The sequence below is a fragment of the Botryllus schlosseri genome, chromosome 10, assembly GCF_051294905.1.
Source record: "Botryllus schlosseri isolate E-star chromosome 10, Bs_hap1, whole genome shotgun sequence".
NCBI classification, from domain to species: domain Eukaryota; kingdom Metazoa; phylum Chordata; class Ascidiacea; order Stolidobranchia; family Styelidae; genus Botryllus; species Botryllus schlosseri.
The window spans coordinates 17,172,484-17,199,659 of NC_137245.1; the positions used below are offsets into that span (position 1 = coordinate 17,172,484).

The window sequence follows — 27,176 nt, forward strand, 5'->3', positions numbered from 1 at the left end:
GGTTCATTTCAATATGAATATACTATTTAATTGTATATTGAAGTTCTGTACCTCCAAGAAGCTCTTCAAACATTTAGAATTCAAAACTTTTGGCGCGTCTATGGAAAAACGACATTACGCATGTGAGGTATAGCGATCAACGAGGAGCATTGTCTCAAAGCACTGTGAATTTGGTTTGGCTGGAAATGAATGTCGTGTATGTGTATATAATGTGGTAATTATTGCTGCCTTAGGATTTTAGGGGTCTAATCATTCGTGAATTCGATTTGCCTAGCGCTAGTTATCAGTCGATTGTTGAACGCGTGTGTCGTTTATTTCGCGCTACATCAAGCGATGTCGCAAACGCGGTATTCTATTCGGATTGATAAATACCAGCCAGGCCAGTCAATTCCACTCTTCTTTCTGTAACTGACGTAATCCGCGATAAATCCATGAGTTGCCATGCCATGTCCGGACTTATCCGACATCCAACTTATTTTCCACAAACTAGAAATCGCTTTCATATCCCACCGCGTCAGCAGCAAGCGCGTACTTCTGCGAAGCATAATTCATTTTGTGCATCCGCTATCCGCGAATACCCGCGTGACCAGATAAACACGGCATACTCGACAACTATATAATTCAGCTGTGTAATTAGAACGTAATGCCAGTAATGTAATTCTAATCTAATTGTGACATATTTAATGCTCTAATGTAAAATATAAGTAGTTTGTGGTCTTCCTGAAAATGTTACAGGTGAACTGTATAGTGCGAAACGTGCCAAGCTTGGTCTTGTAGCCGATATTTCACTACGCAGCGGGGCCCGGAAAGTATTGCGAGCATATACAGATCGCCATTGTGCATATAGTTGTGGCGAGATAGTTCATTGACTCACAATATCCCCGATACCGTTTAGTGCGCGGTGCATTCGCAATGCGGGTTAACCGCGCGATCAGAAGTACCGCGAACGAATGCAGGTTGGCGCAGCGGAAATTCCCGCTATCGGCAACCAGACACGGGGTGATTACTTCATCAATGTATTCGATTGCGATTACTTCTGAATACAGCGATTACAATTACAGCAAAATCTCGAAGTTGTCGAGTACGATTTCATGAAAAAGTAATCACGATTACTCACGATTACATTTATTTTGCCTTGAACACTTATTGGAGCGCAATAATTTGTGATGCAACATGGAAACATTGAGTGGAGTTGGCAAACGCGACGTTCTGCTAGCAATAACCTTACATAATAACGTACTATTCCTTGTTCACGAATGTTCAGTTTATCATATAGTCCAGTGGTTCTCAAACTGCAGGGGGGGGGGGCGTGAAAACCTCTGAAGGGGGGTGCGAAGCCGAAGTTAACTCCGCGGGATTTACATTCTTTTCATGGTTATTGCTTCGAATATTGTCAGAATTTCGTCTTTCAGAATTCTCTCATCAACAGCCAAGACCTTCAAAGCCATCAAACTGGTTGCCCGACATATGAGCAATGAGCATGCGACACAATGGAAAACGACAGTTCAGCATGGAACACATCAGCATGCGTCACTTCAGCATGTGACTGTATAACCCAGAAACTTACCCTAACCCGAAAAATAGCCCTGAAATTAACCCTTATATATATCCTAACCTAAAGCCTAACCCTAACCCAACCATAAATCCAACCCTAACCTACCCCTAACCCGTAACTTAACCCACATGCTCATGTGTCGCATGCCAAATTGTCGCATGCCGAAGTGTCGCATGCTGTAATGTCGCATGCTTATATGTCCACGGACCCATCAAACTATCCGTGGGGATTGCTAGCATACTGATTGCTCTCTTTATCATTTTTGATATCACCATAAGGGGGGCGCGAAATGTTTCACTGTCATAAAGGGGAGCGCATCGAAAATAGTTTGAGAACCGCTGATATAGTCCTTGTACAAGTAAAAAGTAATCGTTCTTTTACAACGAAATCGAGTACGATACTTCGGATATATTTTTCGAACGTAGTCGATTGCGGTTACGATTGCTTGAAAATACTGTAATCGTCGTTATCGTTTACGATTACAAATCACGATTAGCCCATGTCTGCTTGAATCCCGCCAACCGCAAGTCAAGTTAACGAAATCGAAAGCTTGTGTGTTTTTCCGCTTGAAATTCGTCGCTCGCCAGGCAAAATGCCACTTCAAACCGCCGCCATTCACTTCAGGTAACTGCGACGACAAGCCGTCGACGCCGAATAGTGACGTAATAATGAAAGAATTGGACCGCAACAAGTCTGCGCTGTTGATTGAGGAGAACGCGAACGATTACCGAGGTTTGAACGGCAAGGAAAACGCGAGAACGGAGGAGATACTGGTGGTGGGCGACGGAGGTACGGGTATTGTATGCGATAAAGCAGCCACACTGCCAGTAGCGCGTTTTGCTGGAGGAGAATTATAGGTTTTCGACTTGCGCGGCTTTGATAGGTCGGATTTGCTACCCGTATCCGATTATTGTAGATTTGAATATCGATTGTAATGATTCTAGTTGAGTATTGAAAAGCAACAAGTTCTAGTAACGAAAGATACGCTTTCACGACGGTAGCATTATTTTACCAACAACAAACATAGTTCCAATACTTTACTTCCATTCCGGGAGCCTCGAAGCCTAGGTTGGCCGCGTCTCAGCGTCGTAAAGCATGCCACAGTTGCCACGCAAAGATAAAAATATTCATCAAGGTGCGATTTCTGTAATGTGCTGATCGACCCTCATAATAGTCACGAGTCATTGCGAAGTAGCCATGGTCCATAAATTAGAAATATCACTTTCCTTATGGCCGCAAAAATATACATTGCTGTACTTTAAAAGCCATTATTACTGTTGTGACGTGATACTCGAAGACCATTAAAACCAACAGTTACCGATGCTATCATGTCTACACCGCGCATGAATGTTGTCAGTGGTGAACGGCTTGCGTGGCGGAAGTGTGTCATTATTATCGCTTGTTACATGATGCCAATTGATGCCACTGATTGTAACCCACAAGCCCTGTAAGCTTGTGAATGAAGGGCGAAGTTTAACGTCCACGATTTTGCCCGGATACAATTCTTTCTCGCGGCCTTGATATCGAATTGACGATCGCTGTCTGTCCCTGAGGTGCTCAAAGTTGGCATTCGAATAATAGTAGAAACAATACCGTCGATTCCACCCGAGTACAAACGGATGTAATGAAAGTAATAAAACTGTAACACGGCGTGGAAGCTAAATCCGCTACCTGAAGTGTCGATAGACTGATTTGCACCCTACGCTATGGTGGATATCCGGTAAATACACCTATTTTCGGGTGTTCAATGTTCTGTTCATGAAACAATATTTATCTGAAGTATAGTGATCAACCCTGCGGCGTTGTCACAGTGCTTTATGTCATATTTATCGTAGGCATGCACGAAATTGCTTCCAATCAAGTTGAATGAAAGGTACATGCGGGAGCTACCATTAATATCGTAGTCTCCGGCACGCGTTTTATTGTTTCAAATTATCCCTACGCGCGACCTCATAATGAGTGACGCACGAAATCTCGACTCGAAAGCTTAATATTTGACTCGGAAGTCGGAACTTGATTTCGCCCAGCCTAGCAACGAGTCCGCAGTTTTACAATGTGCATATTGAATAAGTATTGGAGGTCTAGCGAGGCCCCTCCTCGCTAGCTGGTCCCCGTAAACCGTGTCTTCACGAAGCCTGGAAAGAAAATGGGCAATATTACAGGTCGGCAGATGAGGAATCATAATAAATAATATCGCTAGGGTTGCATTTAAAACAAAAATCAATTTAAAACAAACGTGGCCAAAACAAGGCCCTTGTTTAAAACATGTTTTTTAAGCCATGACGTCACGAATATTCAATTGAGACGTCATGGTGAATTGACATTGACAATTGAAAATATAGGGTAAATATAGCTCCTTTGATGAAATATCTACCAACTATAGCTGTTGAACCGACTATTGTGAGGGTTCCAACCATCCCATATCGTATGCGTCGGCTATATATTGGGTGGTAATTGTCCTTAGGCTATAATACAACATGTTATTTAAAAATAATTTGTTTAAAACACTGTTTAAAACGTGCAGGAGTGTTTTAAACAGCCATTTGTTTTAAATGCAACCCTAAATATCGCACTGGTGTGGTGTAAAATGATCGATGTAGTCGAAGCAACATGAATACTAAAACCACAACAACAACGCACAATTATCGAACTGCTGGACGTGGCTGGTCATAGTGGTCATGACAGAGCGCCGTCTAAAAATCTTGTAAGTGATGGTAGTACACAATACACATGAACCATCGTTTCCTAATTCAAAAGTTAGCAGTTACAAAAACAGAAGGTATAGGCGAGTGCTTGGTCTGTGAAATGTGCGCCAAGTATGCCCGATCGCTAAAACCGTGTAAATAGTCGACGCGAGGGATATGTCAAGCACGTCAAGGTCGCGTTTGTCGTTTCTAGTTCGCCGCGATTCTGCCGCCGGATGCTCTGTAGGGTCTGTGGAAGAGGAGGTGGCCGCCAGGCGAAAAAAATGGACCACCTCGTTCTGGAAACAGCTCATGGTGCTCACGGAACGGAGCTTCATCCAGGGAAAGTAAGTGATGACGCGCGGTGCCTACACGTAGAGGCGGTCAGAAACGGAGCAGTTTTACTTCGAGTGGTTATGATTTTAGACTGTTTCAAGTATTTTCAGCTTTACTTTCCACTTACTTGAAAACCACTTATTCTACTATAACCCGAGTACCAATGATACTATGACCATCTCATATCTTGTATGTTTAGAACAACACCCCAGCAAAAATAACATATTGTAACTTTGATTGCAATAAAGATATATAAATATATATATATATAGCATGGGCAGAACTCAAAGCGGTGATACCGTCTTAGATAGACGCTGTAGTGTCGACGCAGTGCTCAATTTCTTTGACATTATTCTGGCTGCGCGGGAAAAACCCAGGTCGCGAAAATTTCTTCCGTTGCAAACGTTGTAAATTCCGCTACCGAAACGTGCGTGATGATATTTTCCTGCCGATGAATAATTTAGGAGCAGACGCGGAACTCGTAATCTATTCGACTTTCACGGCTGGCTACCAACGGCCGGTCGCGCTCTCGGCATTTTGTGATAATGATGTCCACCGCGATTCTATATACTGCTCACGCTCGACATCTACAACTCGCGAATTCTCCCGTTTATATCCAGACATGTCATACGTTCCTGTATTTTAGCTGTTGATTGATTCGCTTCTGGTTGGTGCATGGTTGGGCAAAATCGAATATACTTAAGTGATTTGATTTCAACTTCGATTCAAGTCTAGTGTTCCATCACCACCCTCCATGAGTCTATGACAGGACAGCAAGAATGAGTTCAAAGTTCACATATGCATCTCTTTCGTGGCCAAGTGTTGTCCGCTACACTCCATCCTAAATAATTTCCCTTTTCTAGATCATGACTATTTCGTAGCGCTTTGTCACCATTGCGATGCTCGAACGCTATACTTGAGAGAAATGTCCATATATAACTTCGTTAAAATCCGACTTATGCTCTATACTCTATACTTGTTTCAGATTTAAGTGCATCCCGCGTTACCTATTCCTTTACCTCCAGGTCTCGGTACTTCTCGAAGCTGAAATTCATCAAGTGTTTCGGAGTGGCGCTGATCAGCGGTTTGATGTGGTGGCAGACTGGCGTTGGCAACCCATCAGAATCACGAATCAACGACATCACCGGTTATGTGAGCACGCTTTTACGATCTTGTTTCGTTAGCTAGTCGCGTGCGCTGTAGTGTTGAGACGGTGACGTGATCTGAGAAGGTATTACCGGCTCTAAAAGATGTAGCCTGATTTTGCTATATTTTGCGTGTGTAATATCGTGGAAGTTATGGAGGTTTATCTAGGCTCCTCCTCGCCATCTGGCCCGCCTTTTAAAAGCCTAGAATTGGGCCGTGGTATAAGCCGACAGATGCAGAATCATAATAAAAAATGTCGGCCTGGTATAAATGACCATGAACTATGAATACCACTAACAACAACATCGTGGAGGTTGTCTCATCTCACACAGTAATAGAGCGATTCTGTACTTAGTAGGATACCATGCACCCCTTCACCTTGGCTTTTCGATTATTACCCTTCGATCACTAGACATCAGTAATTTTGTAAATAGCTGTTTCTACCGGGAGTAGAGTTCAAATACGTTTCGTGTAAACAGAGGTTGGTATTTAAGAACAAGTAGTAGCAACATCGCAAATTGCAATTAGAATTAACGACTTCCAATACATTTCAAAACTACTTTACGTGGAACTCGAAAACGAAGGTCTTAAAAGCATAAGCCTACTCATGTGGTTTGAAAAAGTAAATTTGGTCGAGGTGGCGCATACTTTCAACAGTTTTACGTGTGGACTTCTTTCGAAACTGCATAATACATCTTCTCGCAAAATGACCAGTGCCACTACGAAAAGGTGCAATTTTCGTAAATATATATAACGTTGCCGTGATACGACGGATATTCGCCGCCGTTCGTATGAGAACTTCACTCAGTAAAGTGATGATAGCATAATCACAAAACTACTTTTAGGGTTACAATATTTTGAAATCGGAAAAGGAGGTCACTTTTACCATACCATAAATGTTAATTGACCGAAATTGAAAACAGCTGGCTTTGTAATGTTGACTGGAAATCTTGCTTTGTTGACTAGAAAAAAAAGTCATCACTTTCACCCGACTCCCGAATTACCCGCTCGGACGTCCGTATTTCCTATTTCACGTCATTTATGGGATACCTTACAACTTTCTACTAATATCGCTGTCTTCGGTTGCCGTATACTCCACTAAACCCAACCGGACAACTAATCGCCACACTCTTATTTACAGTTCTTTTTCTCGACGCTGTACTGCAGTTTCGACCCGCTCTTCGACGTGTTGCAGATATGTACGTATAGACAGCGTCCGTGGCTACACCACGCGTGTCATTAACCCGGCGCGTTTGTATCTCAGTTCCCAGCGAGCGAACCGTCATTAACAAAGAAAGGATGGGCGGCACGTACAGGCTGTCGGCCTACTACTTGGCGAAGACCATCAGCGAGCTGCCTCTGACCTTAATATTTCCTTTCATCTACACCACTATCACGTATTGGATGGCGGGAATGAACGGCGCCAACAACCCAGTGTCTTTTTTCGCGGCTTTGCTGACGCTTTTGGCGCTGGCGATCGCAGCCCAATCTTTGGGTAAGTGCAGAGTCGCTACTCAATTAGGAGTAGAAATAGCGATTCGGTATCGAAGCGATGTCATATCTAATTCAGGCTACTTCATGTTGAAGTAGAAAATGAATGTCTGAAAAGCACGCAAGTAGATTCAAAAAGTAGTTCTGGTTTATGGGCAAAATTCAAAATAAAAAAAGATTGACTTTCTAATCTGTTGAAATGTAAGCAGTCTAAAACACGACCGATTGAACGCAATCAGTCATCTAGAGCGATTTTTTTTATCTTAAGAAGGGAAGATTTTGACCTAAAAACCTATATTTTGACATTTTTTGACCTTAAAAAACTTAATTTAGACCAAATTTTGACCTAACGTATGCAAATTAGCTGTTTTCTCACAATGTTAGAATTGTAATACTTTTCTACATTTCTGGTTGGAACTGACTGTCCTTACGAAGTAGTTTGGCCTCAAACTTTTTTGACTCAAAAACTGACAAATTTTTACATGAAAAAACTTCATTTTAATGAAATCTGCCCCTTTGCAGAATTCCAATAGCTACCTCACGTTTCGCGTATTATGGTAGAAATAATTAAAATTTGTTGCAGTAAAACGAAAGATACTTTCCTACTTTCCTACTTTCCTCGGGTAGAAAGTGTCGCAGTAGCTTGCCAAGAATAGAGTAAGAACGTTCAACAGCGGCAGTTGTTGGCTGACGACACGGAAGTTGTGCGTTCACTGCTGCCCTAGTCATAACATAACTCTTATGAATGGTACAAAACAGTGTAAGTGCTACGTTACCAATCAATAATCATATTACACGGTGCCTGCGATAGCTATGCAACAATCGTTCGGTGATCGCTGGTGGCTGGAATTTGAGAATTTGAACATTGTGACATCATATCATTCTGATCAGTCCGATCAGATCAGACCATAACATCCTACCGCCGATCGACTCGAAATTTCCGTTAATATTCCGCTTGGAAATTTTACCTCGCAATTCATGCCGCGATTCTGGCAGCCAATAACGCGAGCGACTGTTTCAGGTCTTTTCGTAAGCGCCGCGACGATGGACTTCGACCACGGGTTGGTGATGGCGGTTCTCCTGATGATCACCTTTCTGTTGCTGGGCGGATATTACGTGAAAAACATTCCCTCGTGGCTGCAGTGGCTCAAGTACGGCTCGCCCATAACGAGCGCCTGGGCGCTGGAGTTGTATTCCGAGTTCGACTCTGACGAAAGGATATTGTAAGTATGGTTTGCTCCAGTAGTAACTCCTTACTAGGGTAACTCTATTCTGGGAGGTAATTTTGTATCTGTAGGGGGATTTCTGGCTTTAGGATTGTTAAGCTCTTTAAGAGGGAAAGGTACATCCACAGAACTCATGCAAAATATGAAACTAGTTATTTCAATTCAGTCAGTCAGACCATAGTGTCCTACGTGGTGTCGACACAAGCAATCTCACGGCTCAGTGAAATTGTATCACGTCACAATTTCCATTTGACTACAGGCAATTTGACGGTCATTTTTGACTGGCTTGCCGAGCATTAAATTTGGTAAAACGGGTATCAATCGAAAGCTGACTCTGCACTGATTACGAAAATATAAATTTTATTCCGCTCGTGTTTCTGGAACTCCCACAATCAGCCTCGAATTTTTCATTGTTATGGAGATTGGCATTGGGACGCAACAATGGTGTCTGGCTCTTTTTCTTTTGAGCTACTCTCTCGTTTCGCCAGACGGCATTGTTACGTCCTGAGCTACTCTCTCGTTTTGCCAGACAGCATTGTTGCGTGCCAATGCCAATCTCCATAACAATGAAAAATTCGAGACTGATTGTGGGAGTTCCAGGGCCACGAGCGGAATAAAATTTACATTTTCGTAATCAGTGGAGAGTCAGCTTTCGATTGATACTCGTTTTACCAAATTTAATGCTCGGCAAGCCGGTCAAAAATGACCGTCAAATTGCCTGTAGCCAAATGGAAATTGTGACGTGATACAATTTCACTGAGGCGTGAGATTTGCCTGTGTCGACACCCATAGGCGCCGACTTTTATTTTTTTACGAGGTGGCGAAGTCTTGTGACGTCATAATAGCGATGACGTCATCGTCGCCGCACGAAAACGCACTTTACTGCATGCCGCTGGTGTACGTGCAGAGTTAAACCATTCGCGTGACGTTTTAATATCGGCCCTGCACTCATTAATATCAAACCATGCAATCGAGTTATTTAATGAAATCTTAAAACGGTACGATCATTTGAAGTGTATCTGCGGCTTGCGCTACCAGTCCGTCCGACGGAATCTGCAGTTGCATTAATGTTATTCACGCGCAATGCCCCGCGTGAGTAACGAAATACACAACGCACTGGCCTTGCAAGTAACACACAACTCCCGAATGCTTCAAGCAGACAATCATGATGATTACAAACGCGAAATCGCGCAGCCAATCAGCAATTGTCAATTGCGGTTCTTGCTTCGCGTTGACCAACTCGCATCACGGCAATTGTTTGATGATTAAAACATGGGTGCATTTCCCGATTTACGTTCGCGAAGCATTTCGGGAGTACATCGGTCAATTCGTAAATTCTAATCTGCATGTCGACGGCTGCCAGCGCATACTAATTGAATTACATGTTGATGGCCGCACACATTTCTTTCTAAGGGCGCGGGTTGGCCAGCCCTGGGCTAGAATTAATTCCACTTCCGGACGCATGCCACCATCTTACCAATAGAAAACCACTGTCTATCTAATGCCTAATAGTTTAATATTCGATAGTGTTGTTCTCGATACGAGTACATCCAGCAATCAAGTTTATCGGAATGTAGAAGGTTCCCTGTTCAAACGATTCGAATTGGTTTTGAATGTGACACCATATTTGAGTAACTTTCGTCGCGACAATTGTTTTCTCATTATATCGGTGTTTAAGCTGTATTGCTACATTTCCCGATTAATGTCACTGGCAACGCCTTGTTAGAGAAACAAATCTGCGCACAAGTAATTACAATTTCCAATTTGCAGGCACACACCAACACACCCTCCAATATCGCGCTCCGATTACCCATCACGAAGCTATAGCTAGGCTCATGAATGGTTTTGTAAACGAATACGGGCGCACATAATTTAGATGCAAGAAAAGCAGAACGTATATTTGGGCGCCTGGTCGGGAGAGGAGATCTGGGATCGTGCTTCTCAGCACACGCTAGGCACGTAGCCAGTCGAAAAATTACGGGGATTTGTATTTTTTTTCAAATTTACCAATATAGCATCAATTGGATTCGGGTCATGTACAATTTTACATGTGTAAATGGCGATAATATATTCTCTTCGTATCGACGATTTTAGGCGTATGATAGGCTTGCCAAAGAGTCCGGGAGTGCTGTCAATTAGCGAGTCCCTGATCTCCGGCGAACAATTAAATAAATAAGCGCGCGCATTACGCAGTCTCGGCTACAGCTTTCGCAAATCAAAATGTCCGAACTCGATGGCACCGATTTCAAACCTTTGTCGTATTTCGGAACTAGAGACATGATACACATCTTCTGATCGTTGCGTTCAAGTATTAGCGGGAATCAATTTCGCACGTTAAAGCCTGTTTGCAGCGATTCGATGTTATTCAGTTTCGCGATGTCGCTTTTGAATCAATATGACATAAAACAATCACTAATTAGCGCAAATTCGACCGCATTGTCTCCAAATAGGAGCCAAAGCATGTTACGCCTGAGACGCGATAGTTAGGTCATAGGCAAGCAAATGATAACTTTCACTCCAGGCCTATTGCAGATGCTATTGTGTAGGCTAGCGATGATATCGTGCACGCCAGGCCGAAGCCGCCAATGTAAATGCGATTGCGCAGTTAAGCGATGATATATTGTGAAATGGGCCTATTGCAGATGCGATTGTTGAAGCCTGCGCAACCAGGCTTGATCGAGACGCGATAAATCGACATTGCCACGCGCACGGGAATGAACGACCTAATTTCGATCATGTCAGCGAGATATCATCACAGCTGATTCTTCTCGCTAATTGACAACACATTTCTCGCACATCCGCTGCGTGGAACACTGATTACACCATTATTGAATTGCAATTGAATATTAGAGTTAACGATCATTTCAAAATGACGGGGTTTCGCGTTTCAAATAGGGATGTTCGACCCCCGAAACCTCCGTGGCACCTGGCACACACGCGTATCGAAATCGAAGACGTCTCTAACGAGGTCGCATCGATTCGCCTGATTACTAATTACTGGTCACAAATCACTTGGGCGTCTGAGCATTTTGTACGAGGTGGCCGCCACCTCGTAAATTTGGTCACGAGGTGGCTGCGCCACCTCGTAACCTCGTAAGTCGGCGCCTATGTCGACACCATATAGGACACTATGGTGAGACAGACATTTATTGGTATATTTATCACTTCGAAAACAACCAACAAGAATGCGATATAATAAAAAGCTATTGGAAGGTGTCGAAACGGCTTGGGAGTAGTCTTTTAATCAGACATTGAATTAGCGACCAAAGTGGCCCAGTCAGAAAAGTTGGGAAACTACTGGTGTATTCAAATATTCTATCATCTTTAATTTAGGTGCAACTCTGACGTCAGCGACTATCCCTCATGCGTGACGTACCAGAACGCAACTTCGTCTCTCGCTAACGTAAGCGCGGACTCTATTCGTTACGTCGAATATCAGGACATTTTGGATAAATACGGAGTCGTAAACCCGCCGTGGGTCTACATACTGGCCTTGTTATGCATTATGGTCGCGTATCGTACATTGGGCTATATTTGCCTGCGATTATTTCATAAGCCTGTGATGAAATAGCTGTTTCGTATCAACTCTGCAATACGCTTATTTATTTTTGCACCGTTTTCGAGTATATTGAACGCGCTAATGATATGTTTCCTTAAATTATTTGATTTCTTTAGTACTTGGTGGTTTGTTTTCAAGTGGCTATTTGATCGCGTGTCGCACACTCGACACTTGTACAGTTTATCTCTGCCTTGACCGTGTCTGTTGGTTATTTATTGTAATTTATATTGCGTGGACATTGTATGTTCTCTGGTTCAGTTCTATTTCTTTCGCGATTAATATCGTCTGCTTTGGTCGCCGGTCCCGTATTCTCCGAAGAGGCCGCAGAATAGTCAGCACTGTACTTCAGCAGAAGTAGCGATTTGTAAGATTTCGGGCGGAAGTAGAAACGAAGGGATTAAAAGTTGTCAAGTAAAGAGTTTTACAAAGTATATTTGATCGAGTGTCCACGTACTTTCAGCAATTAATCAGGGGTGGCTGCGTTCGGGCGTCTTTGCGACTTCCGCTGAATGACGTATGACGTATGCATACACAACAAATTAGGGTTATAATTTCTGAGGTCCGAAAAGAGGACACATTACAAGTCACGAAAGTCAATATTTCACGTGTACTATTTTTAGTTGTCTCTGTACGATCGCCTGACTCTCAAAGCTATAAAGGAGGACGAATTGCGAAAAAGGATGACATTTTAGATTTCTTGAAAAGGACAAATCTTATATAGGAAGACATATGGTATTGGTAACCCTACTGCACGCAATTTAGGAAAATACAATCGCTTGTGTCTGTCCAGGTCAATTGTCACGCCAAGACAATGCCCATTCGTTGCTATGAGCCTATTCGCCTCCGAGAGCATGCTGCCGTTACTGATAAGGTCGTTATATAATAGGCTTACCATATTTTGGAAATCTAAAGAGAGGACACTTTTTCAGTTGCAAAACCAGTCCGCTCAGAACTCAAAATACCGTTTTTCTCTCCACATTTTCAGGTGGATGACTAAGGTCATCTTTTCGCTCAGAGCTAAATTCGCCGTTTTTCACTGCGAAATACCCGCCGGAGCGTTACTTCTGTGCTAATTTACGCGGCATATCACTCGCAATTTCCTCCAAATCCGACCTACATTTTCAAAAAAGAGGACAAAATCTCAAAAAAGATGACAAAAGGGCGTCCTCCGAGGACACTTTCAAAAAAGTCAAAAAAGAGGACAAATCCTCTTAAAAGGGGACGTATGGTAACCCTATTATATAATGAATATTGATGGGCGATGAGCGCATGAGATGGTATTATTGAGATTTTGTTTCGTTGTTGCGAAGCTGAAATTTGTCGGAATTTAAATATCTCATGTTTTTTTCGAATTCGGACACCAGCCGCGGGTCTCATCAGAATATGACCAATCGAGCCGCGAGTCCGCGACCTCTGGTCTAAATGTTTTTGTCCTATTTTGCTGTTTTAGGAAGTACTATACATTCATCTATCTTAAAATCTGTTTTTTAACAGAATGCCTGCATTTTCACCAACAAACAGTCGTTTACTTGAGTTTTATGCCAAATATATTGCTGTAAAATGGTCTTGCAAGCGATTCTTCAACCAACCAACACAATTTCTAAATCACAGAATGTAATGACCAGAGGTGGTCAAAGTAGTCAAGGAAGCTACTCAAGTAGAAGTAGCGACGGAAAAATCTACTCAAGTAAAAGTCGAAGTACTTCTTCCATAAGCAACCTGAAACTACTTGAAGTAGAAGTAGAATTGACCAAATTTAAATCTACTCAAGTAAGTAAGTAGTTTTGAAAACAGTCTTAATTCGTTCGCATGGACTGTCAAAAGCTGCAAATTGAGCTATGCGGAACGTGCAGAGAGCTTGATTCGTATTGATGCATCCCATGAGATATCAATTTTCGACAAAATGAGCATTCTTTCGTATCATGGGATGCAAATTATAGTATTGATATGAGAATGCGATAATAAAGTTTTTTTTACTAGAAGACCCCGTTTAGAAAATATCATGGCATGGCGACCTACCCCATTAAGGCCCCAAGTTTAGGCGAAGAGCAATACGGAGAAGTTGAAGTTGTATCGGATACGATTTCAACACTTTGCGCGATTAGTATATTGTGGATCGTAAAATTTATACTTAGTGTAACTTCATTTTCGGAAAATAGAGGCATTACTACAGTTGCGTTTATGCTTCAATATGTGTTCTGCAGACAAAAGAACTGAACGTAATTAGAACTCAAAGTATGATACTCGGAATTGAATGTGAAATACAAATACCACTTCTAAAAAGCGGAAAATATTTTTAATGTCTTTTGTCCATAAAGCTTCAAAGGCGATCTGCTAAATCAGGTGTAGCGTTCAAAAATGCCGGATTTTCCAGATTAGCTGGACACGTCATGGGCTGCTAGATTAAGATACGATACGTAATTTCTATATTGAAAAACGGTAGTTTCAAACGTTATGGTGGGCCTTATTTACTGTGATGAAATATTTGATATGGGCTATACAATGCGGTGTGAAAGAAACCAAGCAATCCGGTACCTGAATTATATTCACTGATACTTTCGTGACAACATATTTGTCACTCCATAACTACTGTGCGCGAAGCGCAACAAAATTCCTGGGCTTTACTTGACTTTTATGAATATTAAATGTTGGTACTTCGTGAAAGCAGCCCCGAAATTCCTCAGGCTATCTTCCGTATTGGGGGATTAAACTACTTCTACTTGACAAACTAAAAATAGCGAAAAGTAAGTAAGTAGATCACAAAATATTACGAAGTAGAAGTAGAAGTGGAGAAAATCATATATACTTGAGTAAGTAGCAGAAGTAGGCTAGAGGAAAACTACTTGAGTACTTCCAAAAAGTAGAAGTACTTCGTTACTGACCACCTCTGGTAATGACACCTTCATGATACACCTGGTCACCAATCTCACTGAAAAATCAAGAGAATCACGGTGGTGAGTGATCACAGTCACATATTAGTGCAGCGGTGGCCAACCTTTTTAGCCAAAGGGCCACATGAGATTTACGAACCATTGCGCGGGCCACTTGAATGCTGATGACATTTTTTAGTCTCCCGACAGGAGCGAACAGGATTAGGTATCGGTGAAAACAATAGGCCTACTTATAATAATACGCATCAAAATCAATGACAATTATGACACGAAGAGTCAGGGCGCATCCAGCACCTAGCCGCGCACAGCACGAAAATCTTTCAAAGTTGATGAATGAATTCGGTCATGATAATCTTACTTGCATATTTTGCGGGTCGCCTCGGCGTATAGCCTACCACTGGGCTCATTTGTCAAGCACAGGATTATTCGGCGCATGTACTTATATAAATATCGATGATTTCGGATAATGTGCGAAATATTGTACTTTATGGTCATAAACGACGATCTACGAAAAACGTAGCTGGCCCCTGGCTACGCCAATGCGTCGGAACCACTGAGGCAATTACTACCTTAATAATTGAGTGACAAACTTGAAACTTGGTACAATGTTCGATGATATCATTAAGATATAACATACCAAATCATGTGACCCATCCCGGTATAAAACATCGTCAAAATCAACACATACCGATACCGGCGTTTGCGTTAAATCACTGTTTCAGAAGGGTCGACAATAACATACTTGACTTCGTTAACGAGATTCCTGCTCTAATCATGAAGTGAGGACCTTGAAGCTTGGTACAGTATTATTACATAACATCATCAAGATATACCATTCAAAATCTTGTCACCCTTCTCGATATGAAACATCGTCAAAATCAACATATACCAATACCGGCTTTTGCACTTAATCAGTACTGAAAACGGATCGAAAATAACAATATGGACTACCCAAGTGAAGCGTGAAGGAGAGAATTTTTTCTGTGTCCACACCACCTTTGAGTACACGCTGATTCCATATTACATTCTATATTTATACGGTCTTCTTGGAGGAACAGAACTTCAATCAGTGGCGGCTCGTCCTATAGGGCAACTGGGGCATTGCCCCACCTAAAATTATGTTCAATAACAATTTAACCATTTATAGACGCACAGCGCTCAATATATATCGAGATCACAGCGAAACCCGCGTTCTTCTTGTGCTTTCGCTTGCAAATGCCCATACATAGCGAAGTCTCCGCGCAAATCGAATTCTCTTCTGTGTTTTCGCTTTGTGAATGCCTAGCCGGGGCTTGCCCCGGTAGCGCTCATAACAAGCTTTCACTATCTATTCTCTCAAAGCTGCGCACAATTAAGAAACGTTGCTTTACTCTCTCCTATTCGTAAAATGGCCGAGCAACCGGGGCAAATATGCTTGCTCGCCCCTAAGGTGTGATGTAACAATCGTATCTATATCTGAACTCGGATACCGTGATATGCGTTGAGTCGACCGTTGCTGGTACAGGTCGATTTTGATGGTGTTTCACACCATGATAATTCTTGAAACTTGGTATGTCATGTCGTGATGGTGGTATTTAACACTGTCCTAAGTTTCAGGGTTTCTACTCAAAGTTTAGGGTAGTAATTCCGTTTCCAAAGTCGAGTGTGTGCTGATCGGTCATGTATCGCAAACATATTTCACGCAAAGCCGGTATTGGTCTCCATTGATTTTAACGATGCTCCTTAGCTAGATCCGTCATGAACTTTTACATGGTATGTCTTGATTTTAGTATCGAACGCTGTGCCAAGTCTCAAGGTTGACGCTCAATGATTAGGGCAGCAATTTCGTTATTAAGTTCGAGTATGGTAGAGATGTGCGCTGATCTGACACTTAGCCTACCTAACGCATTGCGGATTTCACGCAAAAGCCGGTGTATCTGTGTTCTATACTGAGATAGGTGATGAGATGATGATATCATGAAACAGTTTACTAACATCCTCGGTTTGCATTCAAATATTTAGTTTTATTTTATATTCTCCAATGCCAATTTCACCGTGGAATGGTGGCCTTCGGGCCATTTGCTCACAATTACAACCCCTATCAAGCGCGATAGCTGTTTCGTTTTCGATGGCGGCTAACAGCTGATCGCTTGATCAGCCGATTCCTCAGTAAATATTACGCAAAATTCGGCGTTGATCTGTTCGTATTAATTTTGACAGTGTACCATACCGAAAACGGTCATGAGGCTATACTTCTCGATGATTTCATGTAACAGTGTACCAAGTTTTCGGCTTTCATCCACGTATTTATTCGGTAATATATTTTCCGAAGGCGATTTTGCAGCAGACATATAGACACTATAGACCAGGGGTGGGCAAACTTTTGAGCTCGCGGGCCGCATTCAACATCTGAATCCATTCGCGGGCCGCACTGTATAAAATTGGGATTATAAACCAAACGCAATATTGATATTTGATTATATAGTGAGGACATGGAGATAATACAGTTATGCTTATTTAAAACAAACCAAACAAAACATTGCATTGATGATATCGTACACGCGTCAGAAACATATATAGTGGTGAGATCTCATAGGCTGTAGGACCTCAATAACCAATTTGTCAAAACTATAGAGATCAAAGTCGGTTGAGCCGATTGTTTGAACAGGATTGAAATTTAAATCTGAGAGAAGCGATCTGCTCATTGATTTACCAATTCCACTTTTGGTTCAGTTCCAGGACACACAATGCTGACAGCATCCATGTTAGCATCAAACACGCTTCTACTATGTGTGGATAAAATATAAATACCCCAATTCTACGCATACAGACAACGAACCTACCTAAGACACGCCCGAATCGTTTTTTATCAGCACAACACTAAAATTATTAAAAATGGAGTGGCCAATCTGAAATCCCTCTCGTGATCCAAATTATTTCAATCTCGTTGCAGCTAACTCGCTGTGATATTAAGTATTTTCCTTATATCAGTGGTTCCCAAACTTTTTAAGGCAATTATGGTGGTGAAAGATCTTGCGCCCCCTTATCGTCATATCACAAAACGCATCCAGGTTGCTAGCAAACCTAACGGGTAGTTTGATGGCATGGAAGGTTACGACTGTGGATGAGAGATTTGTAGATGTAATTCAGACTAAAGACAGAGCAATATCATTGAACTGGATGTAAATCGCGCGGAGCGCGAAAATATTTTCTGTAAAGCGCAGCTTAGCGCCTCCCTTCAGCTGCTTTCACGTCCCCAGGGGGGCGCGCGCACCAGTTTGAGAATAACTGTCTTAGAATTATCATGGTGAAATATACTAATAAAAAGTTAATCAAGTCACTGCATTAATTCGATTTTTAGTACCCATTTTATCAATATTTTTAAAACGTTTTTTCAGACTCTCGCGGGCCGCACAGAACGGTGTGGCGGGCCGCATGCGGCCCGCGGGCCGTAGTTTGCCCACCCCTGCTATAGACCGTAAGCTGTATGTGTCGTGTGACAGTCTCCAGCCTCAAGGCCAGAATCTCCCAAGCTGTACCGGGACCGAATTTCCGAGGCTGCTATCCGTAGTTCTTCAGAATGATGTTTTGGATTCAATATGACATTTCCTTGTCCAATCTATGAGATAACAATTGCGTATGTGTCCGAACTCGTTGACCTTTCCAGTTAGGCATACGCAATCTCTCGATTTATAGTCATTTCCATTTCTGCAGATAAGTAGTCAGGTCAAGTGCGAACATGAATCGTGTTGAATCTTTGCTCCGTACGCCGTTTAGCCAGCTGCCTTTAGAGCAAAAATTAGAGGTAAAGCGACTAGGTCCGTATCAGCCTAGAAATTGCCCATTGATCCAATCGTACGCCGGAGGAAAGCGCACTCGTGCCTTTTCTTCAGCGCATTTCGATAAAAATGAATGGCTTACTTATGGCGAGGATAAAAACGCCTTGTTTTGCTTTTACTGTCTTTTATTCGACAGTGCCGGTACCGGAAGCAGTGACTCTTGTTGGAACAAAATTGGTTATCGCGATCTGAAGCATTTGTCAGAGCGTCTGAAAACGCACCAAAAATCCCAAGTGCACATGGCTAGTGCAGTTAAATATAAATTGTTTGGCAGAGTAAATGTAATGTCGCAGCTCAATGAAAGTTATCGCGTATCAGTCTGCAAGCACAATGAGCTTGTAGATAAGAATAGGCATGTTCTCTCTCGGGTGATTGATGCCATTAAATTTATTGGAGTTCATGAATTGCCCCTTCGAGGCCACGATGAGAAGGAATGCTCTCTCAATAGGGGGGTATTTTTGGATCTAATTAAATACACGGCTTCCATTGATAGCATTTTGCGCGAACATCTCGACACCGCGACAGTAGCTAAGGGTACCTCAAAGACTATTCAAAATGATGTGCTTGATTCGATATATCACATCTATCTACACTCTACAGCATTTGTTTACCGAGATTGTTGACGCTGAATTTCTATCTATTCAGTCTGACGAAACAACTGACATTACGTGTTTGTCACAACTAGTGATTTTTCGGTTCACGAAATTTGGTATGCCAGTCGAACGATTCCACAGCTTTGTGGCTGTTGACGATCGCACTGCTGTCGGAATTTCTTACGTATTAAAAAAAACATTACAGCCCTATTCAGTTGAGTCGAAACTTATTGCGCAAACCTACGACGGCGCAGCAGTCATGAGCGGATCGCGACATAGCGTACAAGTTTTAATGAAAGAAGTTTACTCGCATGCGCATTTTTTGAATTGCTACGCGCATCAGCTCAATCTTCCATGGATAACAGCTGGCTTTTTATAATGTTTTACGTTTATGGGTGCCACCGCTTTGATTGCCTATCCCCTGGTCGTAACGCATCAGGATCGTGTACCAAACACTTTCGGACGAGGGCAAATCGATTTGACTCGCTTTCGGGACGAGAATCCATATACAAATCGGGTCGGAGGCGCTGCAGCACTTTACAGAATTGCTGAGCATGGAACGATTAAAACACCACAAGGTGTCATGCGAATGCTCTTTGTAGGTAGTTGGTCTGTGTATTTTTGGTATAGTCTTACTCGGCGCTTGCGTAATCTCTACCACGAAATCATAACGCATGCGACTAAGGATAACCTGATGATTGATTCGTGGCATGGGAACGATTCTTAGTTCGCGTACATTTTGTAAAATATTCATTTGAATAAAAAACAATGAATAAAACATTTGTTACCGCACTTCAAGTCACGCCACCGGCAAACCTCTCGCGGCACCTACGTTAAAAATCATTGTTTACGGGAAATTCATGTGGCCATCATGAACGTTGAAACACGCTATTGTGACGTCATATTGATAACAAGTCGTTTGCGGCCCTTGCCCCACCACCCGATATTGTCACGAGCCGCCACTGACTTCAATATGCAATTGAATAGTATATTCATATTGAAATGAACCCGAATATTTTCGGCTGACACTCGTCAGGGGTAATCGTCAGCAACTATGGAGAATTGGAAAGAACATTCTATATCAATAATCGTATCACAAAATATGACGTCACCAGTATGAAATTTCGTGAATGAGAGAGCGTTCAATGTACTATTTTTAGGTGGTACACGAATTCCATTTGACTCAAGTCAACTTTTTCACCTAACTTTATGTAGGCCTACCTGTACGAGTGTACGTATTACTCGGTATTGGCTATCTGCTACGGCCGGAATTCGAGCAAGACGTCACCATAATTTTGGTCACATCCAGTCGAATTTAATGTTTGACGAAACGATAAGTGACTCTCTCGGCCGTCCACTGAAAGGGCTCGACTCAATAACCATCAAAAGTTGGATTGACTGTCCCTCGGGACTTGGTTACAACCCTGTAAATAGCAATCGCGAATCTTTTCATTATCATCATTGGTTTATTAGCAATTTTTATCAGTTCAATACATCACAAAAATGCGATACGATGAAAAGAAAGGAAGATGTCGAAGCGACTTGGAGTAGCCTAGTCTATGGAATCAGACACCCACCTTGGCCTAGGCGATGTAAAGAGGAGGCATGCACACTGAATAAAAGTAAAGAAGATAGTATAGAAAAATAAGCGACATCGATAGGTCAGTCGTGGTCCGGTAATCTTGAGGATGGACTGTATTTATTTAGTAGCCTATAGGCCTACTATAGTAATTGCTTGTATTTCGACTTGAATGTGGACATGGACATTGGACATGTTCGTCGACTCTCGAATGGCCGGCGGTATACTGTTTCACACATCAGGTCCGGCATATTTGATAGAGAGATGATCTTTTCGGTCGATCACGTGATATTTGGACGACGTGGACGCGCGTGTGCTGTAGGCTACATGTATCATTGCCAAAGCCCCACGGGAGCCTGGATGTGCAACTGATAAATCGCTGTTAAAAATATTTGGTGTTCTAAACATAGAAGATATGAGGAAGATAGAAATTGCCAAGTTTATGTATCAGTTCCATTGCGGTCAATATCCCTCAGACTTCAACGGCTACTTCCCCTCGGAATCAAAAGCGCACAGCAAGTAGCCTACAGCACACGCGTGTCAACGAAGAACTACTAACATATTTGGGGAGGCGAGTGGCGCAGTTAGGTAAGCACCAGCGTGACGACACCAATGGCAGTGGTTCGAATCCCGGTTCGGACCAACTTCTATGTGTAGGAGGTTTCTCTGGGCTCCTCATCGCCGACCTCACTGCAGTTGCAGTGCATTGAAAAAGCCCAGATTGAAAGTGAGCCGTGCTAGAAGTCGGCAGCAAAGACAACGATGGGGACGCATGGGAGCGAGAGAGACTGTCTGAGTGGGAGAAAGAGTGAAAGTCGTCCTTAACAATACGAAAGGCAAAGAATTATGAACTTTACAAATATTGGTGTCGTGGCGCACAAAGCCTGAAAAAGGCGATAAGCGCCACTGTAAATGTGCCATTAATAATAATGATAATACTAACATATTATCAGGACGGAATATAAGAAAACGCATTGCTCTATCAAGTATGCCGGACCAGTGATGCCACTGGGATATTTCGGAAAAACCCAGATATGGAGGCCAAACAAACCCAGAAAGTCCCATATCCTATATTTCACTCGTATTTTGCTGGAGTTATATATAGGCCTACATATAGGTCTAGCTCTGTCTGCGTTCAGATTATAAGAGCACCATGACCGAGGTGATGGAAGTATACATCGAAATAAGGCGTAGCATCAATGATTTCAAATATAAATTAAATTTCGCGTGAAAGTGCAGTTTTCGAGAATGTCCTGATTTCGGTGTCGTTCCGATTAAGGACATTGTTCATCAGCGTTGCAGAAGGTCTTCCTTCCATGGTTCTCTTATCATCTTCAAAGGTTATTGACTTTAATGACTTCACGACACAGGGTTGTAATGACTCGAGTCAGACTCGGGTCACGATTTTTTTGTGACTCGACTTGACTCGAGTCAATATTTGGATTGACTCGACTTGTACTCGAGTCATTAGGCATGACTCGACCCAAGTCATTGACTCGGCTTATTTTATATGACTTGAAGATGAAGAAATTTGCGAATCGTGCTGTCTAGATCAACGCATCTGACGAATTCTGCCAAAATCGCTATTTGGCACCACTGCTTTCGTTGCACTCATCTGATATCAGATATGCCGCCGTAAAAACAACAGACAATGGTACATAGTAGCAGTGCATTGCACAAAATCATCCACTGATGAAGGGGTAATAGATCCTCCGCAATCAAAGTACTCTCAAGACATTTCAATTATACAAGCAAACAATCGAAGCAAAGTTCAATCAGAGCCAATGATATGACTCGGATGGTCAAGTACTTGGAAGAGACTGATAAGCTTTAGTGTAGATTTGAAGGCGACGATTCTTTGCATTTTTGGGCGACTAGAAAGAATGAGTATCCAGTGTGGTTCAAACATGCTTGTAAATTCCTGCATCTAGTGCACCAGTGGAATGTGTATTCAGTAGAGGTGGGTTATTCTAAGGTAGAGTTGCCAGACGTCCGGAATTTCACTGTTAAAACTGCGTCCGGGAGGAATTGTGAAAATATGCCGAAATGTCCGGAATTTTGAAGAAAGCTCATAATTCTTTCTTAAATCAACATCAACAATATTATTTTTGGGTAGATTTATGCTATATAAAATTTTTGTTCGCGCTAGGCGCGATTTAGTATCACATACGTCGGCTTTAATGTGGGGACTACCACCCTCGCAAAAACTGCGATCACAAATAAATATAAATAACATTCATTTACAGAAATAAGTTTAATTGTAGCCTAATCGCAATTATAATTACAAGATAACGGTATATTCGTAGAGTCGGTGTACGCCGTTTCGATGCTTTATTCAAAGATAGTGGTTATAAACCTGGGGGTAGTTTGCCTTTATTTTGGGGTTAATGAAGATGTTGAACGTAATCAAATCAGCTTCCAGGCCGTGGATAAGTCTGGGAAAATGTGCCGATCTTTAATTAGTAATCAGCTTATCAAATTTTGAGCTGGGCCACGGAACATTTTCATATTGGAAATGAAGTCGCGACCATAAATGGTTGGAAACCAAAACCACCAGGTGTGCAATGTTTATATAGCTCAGTGCATGGTGCAGTGCGCACAGGCAGTAGGCTGATAAATAATCTTATCAATGTGACATTGTGACATGACCATGACTTCACTACGCACAATTACGCTTCTTGCATTTTCGAAGTCATAATCCTCCACCAGCTCTACTGCTAACTCTGATCATGTGGGCGGAGAGAGGATGAAATTATACAGTAATATATGGAACAACCAATATTATTGACATAATTCATTCAGATCATTTAACGACCAGATGCATATAGTAAGCCCCCAGAAGTTGCATCGATTACCCTACGCTGGGCCGAAGATCAGTGTTTATTTTGGCGGGAGGGGGCTGAAAAAATGTGGTCTCGGCCCGGGCTACAACTAACAGCACACAACCACGTACTCCTGAACCGGATCGTGACTACCTCTAGTCCAGTGGTTCCCAACGTGGGCGATATCGCCCCCAGGGGGCGATTTGGCGGTCTAGGGGGGCGAAAATAACAAAGGGGGCGATAGGGGGGCGAAAACGGACGAGGGGGGCGATAGGGGGCGAAAACAACGAAGGGGCGATGGCGCGTTAAAACGGCTATTTTGGAGTCGGGACCGTAACTGCCGCACCCCAAACCTCCTAATTGGGGTGGGGAGCCCGAACTCGAAGGGAGCTCAAAATTACTTCGTGAATTAACTTAAATTATGGAGTAACTTTTTTAGAAACTCGTGCAACTTATTCAAAAATTTTTCGCGTTGCGCGCGATTTAATAATTTTATATATCTTGATTTGGGGATACCAGTCACCCAACAAAAATACGAATGATATGGAAATGTGAGACTTCGGCGTCGGCCATTACTGGGCCACGACGCACCAAGACATATGAAGTTAGAGGCCATGTAACATGCGACTCCGAGAAGTATGCCAGAACGATCAGCAGCGATAAGACCTTGGCCGAAAAGGAATGCCCTTGTGCTGACCGAAAACTTCGATAGATATATGTTTAATTGTCCATAGGCACCTCAATGACTGGTGCCGAATGTTCCTGTCCTGGCGACCTTAACCCTACAGGACAAATGCCATCCCGCAAGGAAAAAATTATTTGCCAGTAAAGAAATACCAATTTGAAATCATGTGCGTCTTTTAGTTTGGTACGTTTTGACGATTTCCATATCTTCTGAGATAGCAGATATAGGAGGTCACGAAAGAGTATCATGCAACGAAGTCAATATAGCAACGATTTCGCCCGAAGATGCTAAATTATTATTTAGGATTCCTACCTCTTCCAACACACACCACACTCAGCTCTACCGGAAAATCTGATAACATGAGCAGAAAGAGGATATAAAATTGATAGCAATATCTATGCAATTCCCGATCATATTGACCGATTCATATTGACCGAAACATGAATTATATAAATTTGTCGCGCTTCGCGCGTTTAGGCGAAATACGGTGATTACCACCAAACAGTAAATGAAGTAGGGTATAGCCGATATGTAGCGACAAAAAGTCCACTGGCTGAGGGGGGTCTGGTTTATCACCCTATGGGACCAAAGACCAACGTTTTGGGGGGCCTGACGAAGTGCTGTTTTTCGGTTTCCAATATTTGGGGGCGATGATCGGTGTGGAGCTTCAAAAGGGGGCGATGAGTCGAAAAAGGTTGGGAACCACTGCTCTAGTCGATGGACAAGGCGTTGCTAGTGTGACGTCATATTGATCGACAATGTGCTCATACCTCATTTTGAAATTCGCTATTAGGCGCTAAGAAGCGTCCGGAATTTGTGTTACAAAAATATGGTAACCCTATTGTAAGGCCATATCGCTTTAATATATCTGAGGATCTCCTGTGCACTTTGGTATTTCAAGTTTTTTTTTTCCACATATACTCTGTCCATTTGACGTTTTGTTAGGTATGTGCATTGTGCACGTGAGTGATAATGAATGGCCAATATTGTGATGTGATGTTTGTACAATAGGTGTGTTCAAAAATAACTTTTTTACTTTACTGGGTGGCTACTTGATAAAATTATTATGTTGCATAAAAAGAACGCTGAATCTGGCTCAATTTTAAAAAGTAGAATCAATGATATGAGAGGAGAAAATTTTGGATTTGAAAATAAATGGAGTATTTTTAGTGAGAAATTCTTTCATATAGTATAATTAGATACTAGTAGTAAGCCGACTATTTTTTCGTAGCCAAAATATTCTACTCTAATAACTTCGCTTCAATTAGTTGGAATTGAGCTAAATTTGCTATGAATCATATTTTTACACAATCCAACAATATCATGAGGTAGCCGGTAAAATTCGAAATTCTCTATTTGTAATTAATCCAAAATATTCTCTCATGGCATCGCTTTCTACCGGCTGAAATTAAGCCAAATTTGAGTTTTTTTTTAGGCAATCTAACAATTTTAAGAAGTAGTCGGAAATTTTGAAAAATGTTTTTGAACAGCCCCGTTGTACAATTATTTCCCCAATGCTGTAACTGCGATGTAGTCTGTAACGCAATTGGGAAAACTTTCAGTAATATCAAAAGGTGCACATAGCTGCATGCACGCTTTTACAGCATGCTGGCCTGGTAAAAATACCTCTCCAGACATAAACATGCATCTGTTGATTCTCTATCAGCAGGCATCTAGACGTGAATTCGTTGGTTCTCTATCAGCTATTGGTAAGCTGTCGTCGATGTGCTCGTCATAAAAAATGAATGCTTGTATTTGTGATGTATCAGACTGACAAGACAGATATGTGATTTCAAGTTCTAAGATTAGTAAAGTTATCATATTGACGGCCTGTCTCGTCTATCTGTAGCATCGGTAAACGAGGCCAGGAACTGTCCGTTATCTGCCTAAACAAACATGTGCCGAGACTCTGATAGGACAAAATAAGCATGTTTGGCAATCTAGGAATTTCATATCACCCAAGCAGGTTTGAAAACATGAGTTAAACATGACTTTAATACTGTGACTTGGACTCGACTCGGTGATGAATTGAAAATGACTCGACTTGACTCGAGTCAAAACCACAAAAGTAAGATTGACTCGTGACTCGGAACCATGTGACTTGGTTACAACCCTGTCACGACACTGTCAGGTTTTCGAATTATATGTTTAGCTTGTTGGTGATCAATGAATGATTAGAGGTCAGATGCGACAGATTTTACGAAGATTCACATTACTAATTTTGAAGGCGTGGTCGAGTGCAGCCTCCAGGACGTTTCTTCGTTTTCTGAAAGAGACCATACGCTGCAGCCATATATGAGTCTACTTCTCACAAAATCATTTAATATTTTTATTCTTGTACCAATCCAAATTCTGAAGTTTCAAAGCAGGTATTCATAGGTTCGGAATGCTGCAGCATGAGCCGAGCTGATGCTATTGTTGATTTCGGATATTCCCACATTCGTTTCTTTACAGTGAATGATACATACGTTTTCAATATGATGAATATGTAGAGAGCAGATTGAAGTCGGGTAAGCCAGTCATTCAAGTCATTAATCGTTTTAAATAGTAAGACAACGTTTCCAATGACTTTCCCTATTAACATTACTTTATGCCAGTGCTCTTCAACCTTTTTCGACGTGGTACACCCTTTTAACGTCTGCTCAAAACTCGTACACCCCTGTTCATTAGGGGTCTTCAAAAATGACTTTTTTCTCAAATCGTACTGGCTACTTGATAAAATTGTTAGGTTACCTAACTTAAGCCTACACACCAAATTTGGTTCAATTCCAACCAGTAGCCGCCTTGCTAC

At 42.1% G+C, this 27,176-nt stretch overlaps 1 protein-coding gene across 1 annotated transcript in view; it reads left to right on the plus strand.

Moving 5' to 3' along the window:
- The window catches only part of LOC145448144 (uncharacterized), a 107,512-nt gene extending 95,222 nt beyond the window's left edge, over window positions 1-12,290 (plus strand). Inside the window, exons 9-15 of the mRNA XM_080326472.1 lie at window positions 2,180-2,344; window positions 4,454-4,586; window positions 5,601-5,727; window positions 6,863-6,920; window positions 6,986-7,216; window positions 8,234-8,435; window positions 11,772-12,290. Of these exons, the coding sequence (XP_080182598.1) occupies window positions 2,180-2,344; window positions 4,454-4,586; window positions 5,601-5,727; window positions 6,863-6,920; window positions 6,986-7,216; window positions 8,234-8,435; window positions 11,772-12,009 (1,154 nt within the window). The 3' untranslated portion in view covers window positions 12,010-12,290. The remainder of the gene's footprint in view (window positions 1-2,179; window positions 2,345-4,453; window positions 4,587-5,600; window positions 5,728-6,862; window positions 6,921-6,985; window positions 7,217-8,233; window positions 8,436-11,771) is intronic.
- Window positions 12,291-27,176: the final 14,886 nt, after the last annotated feature.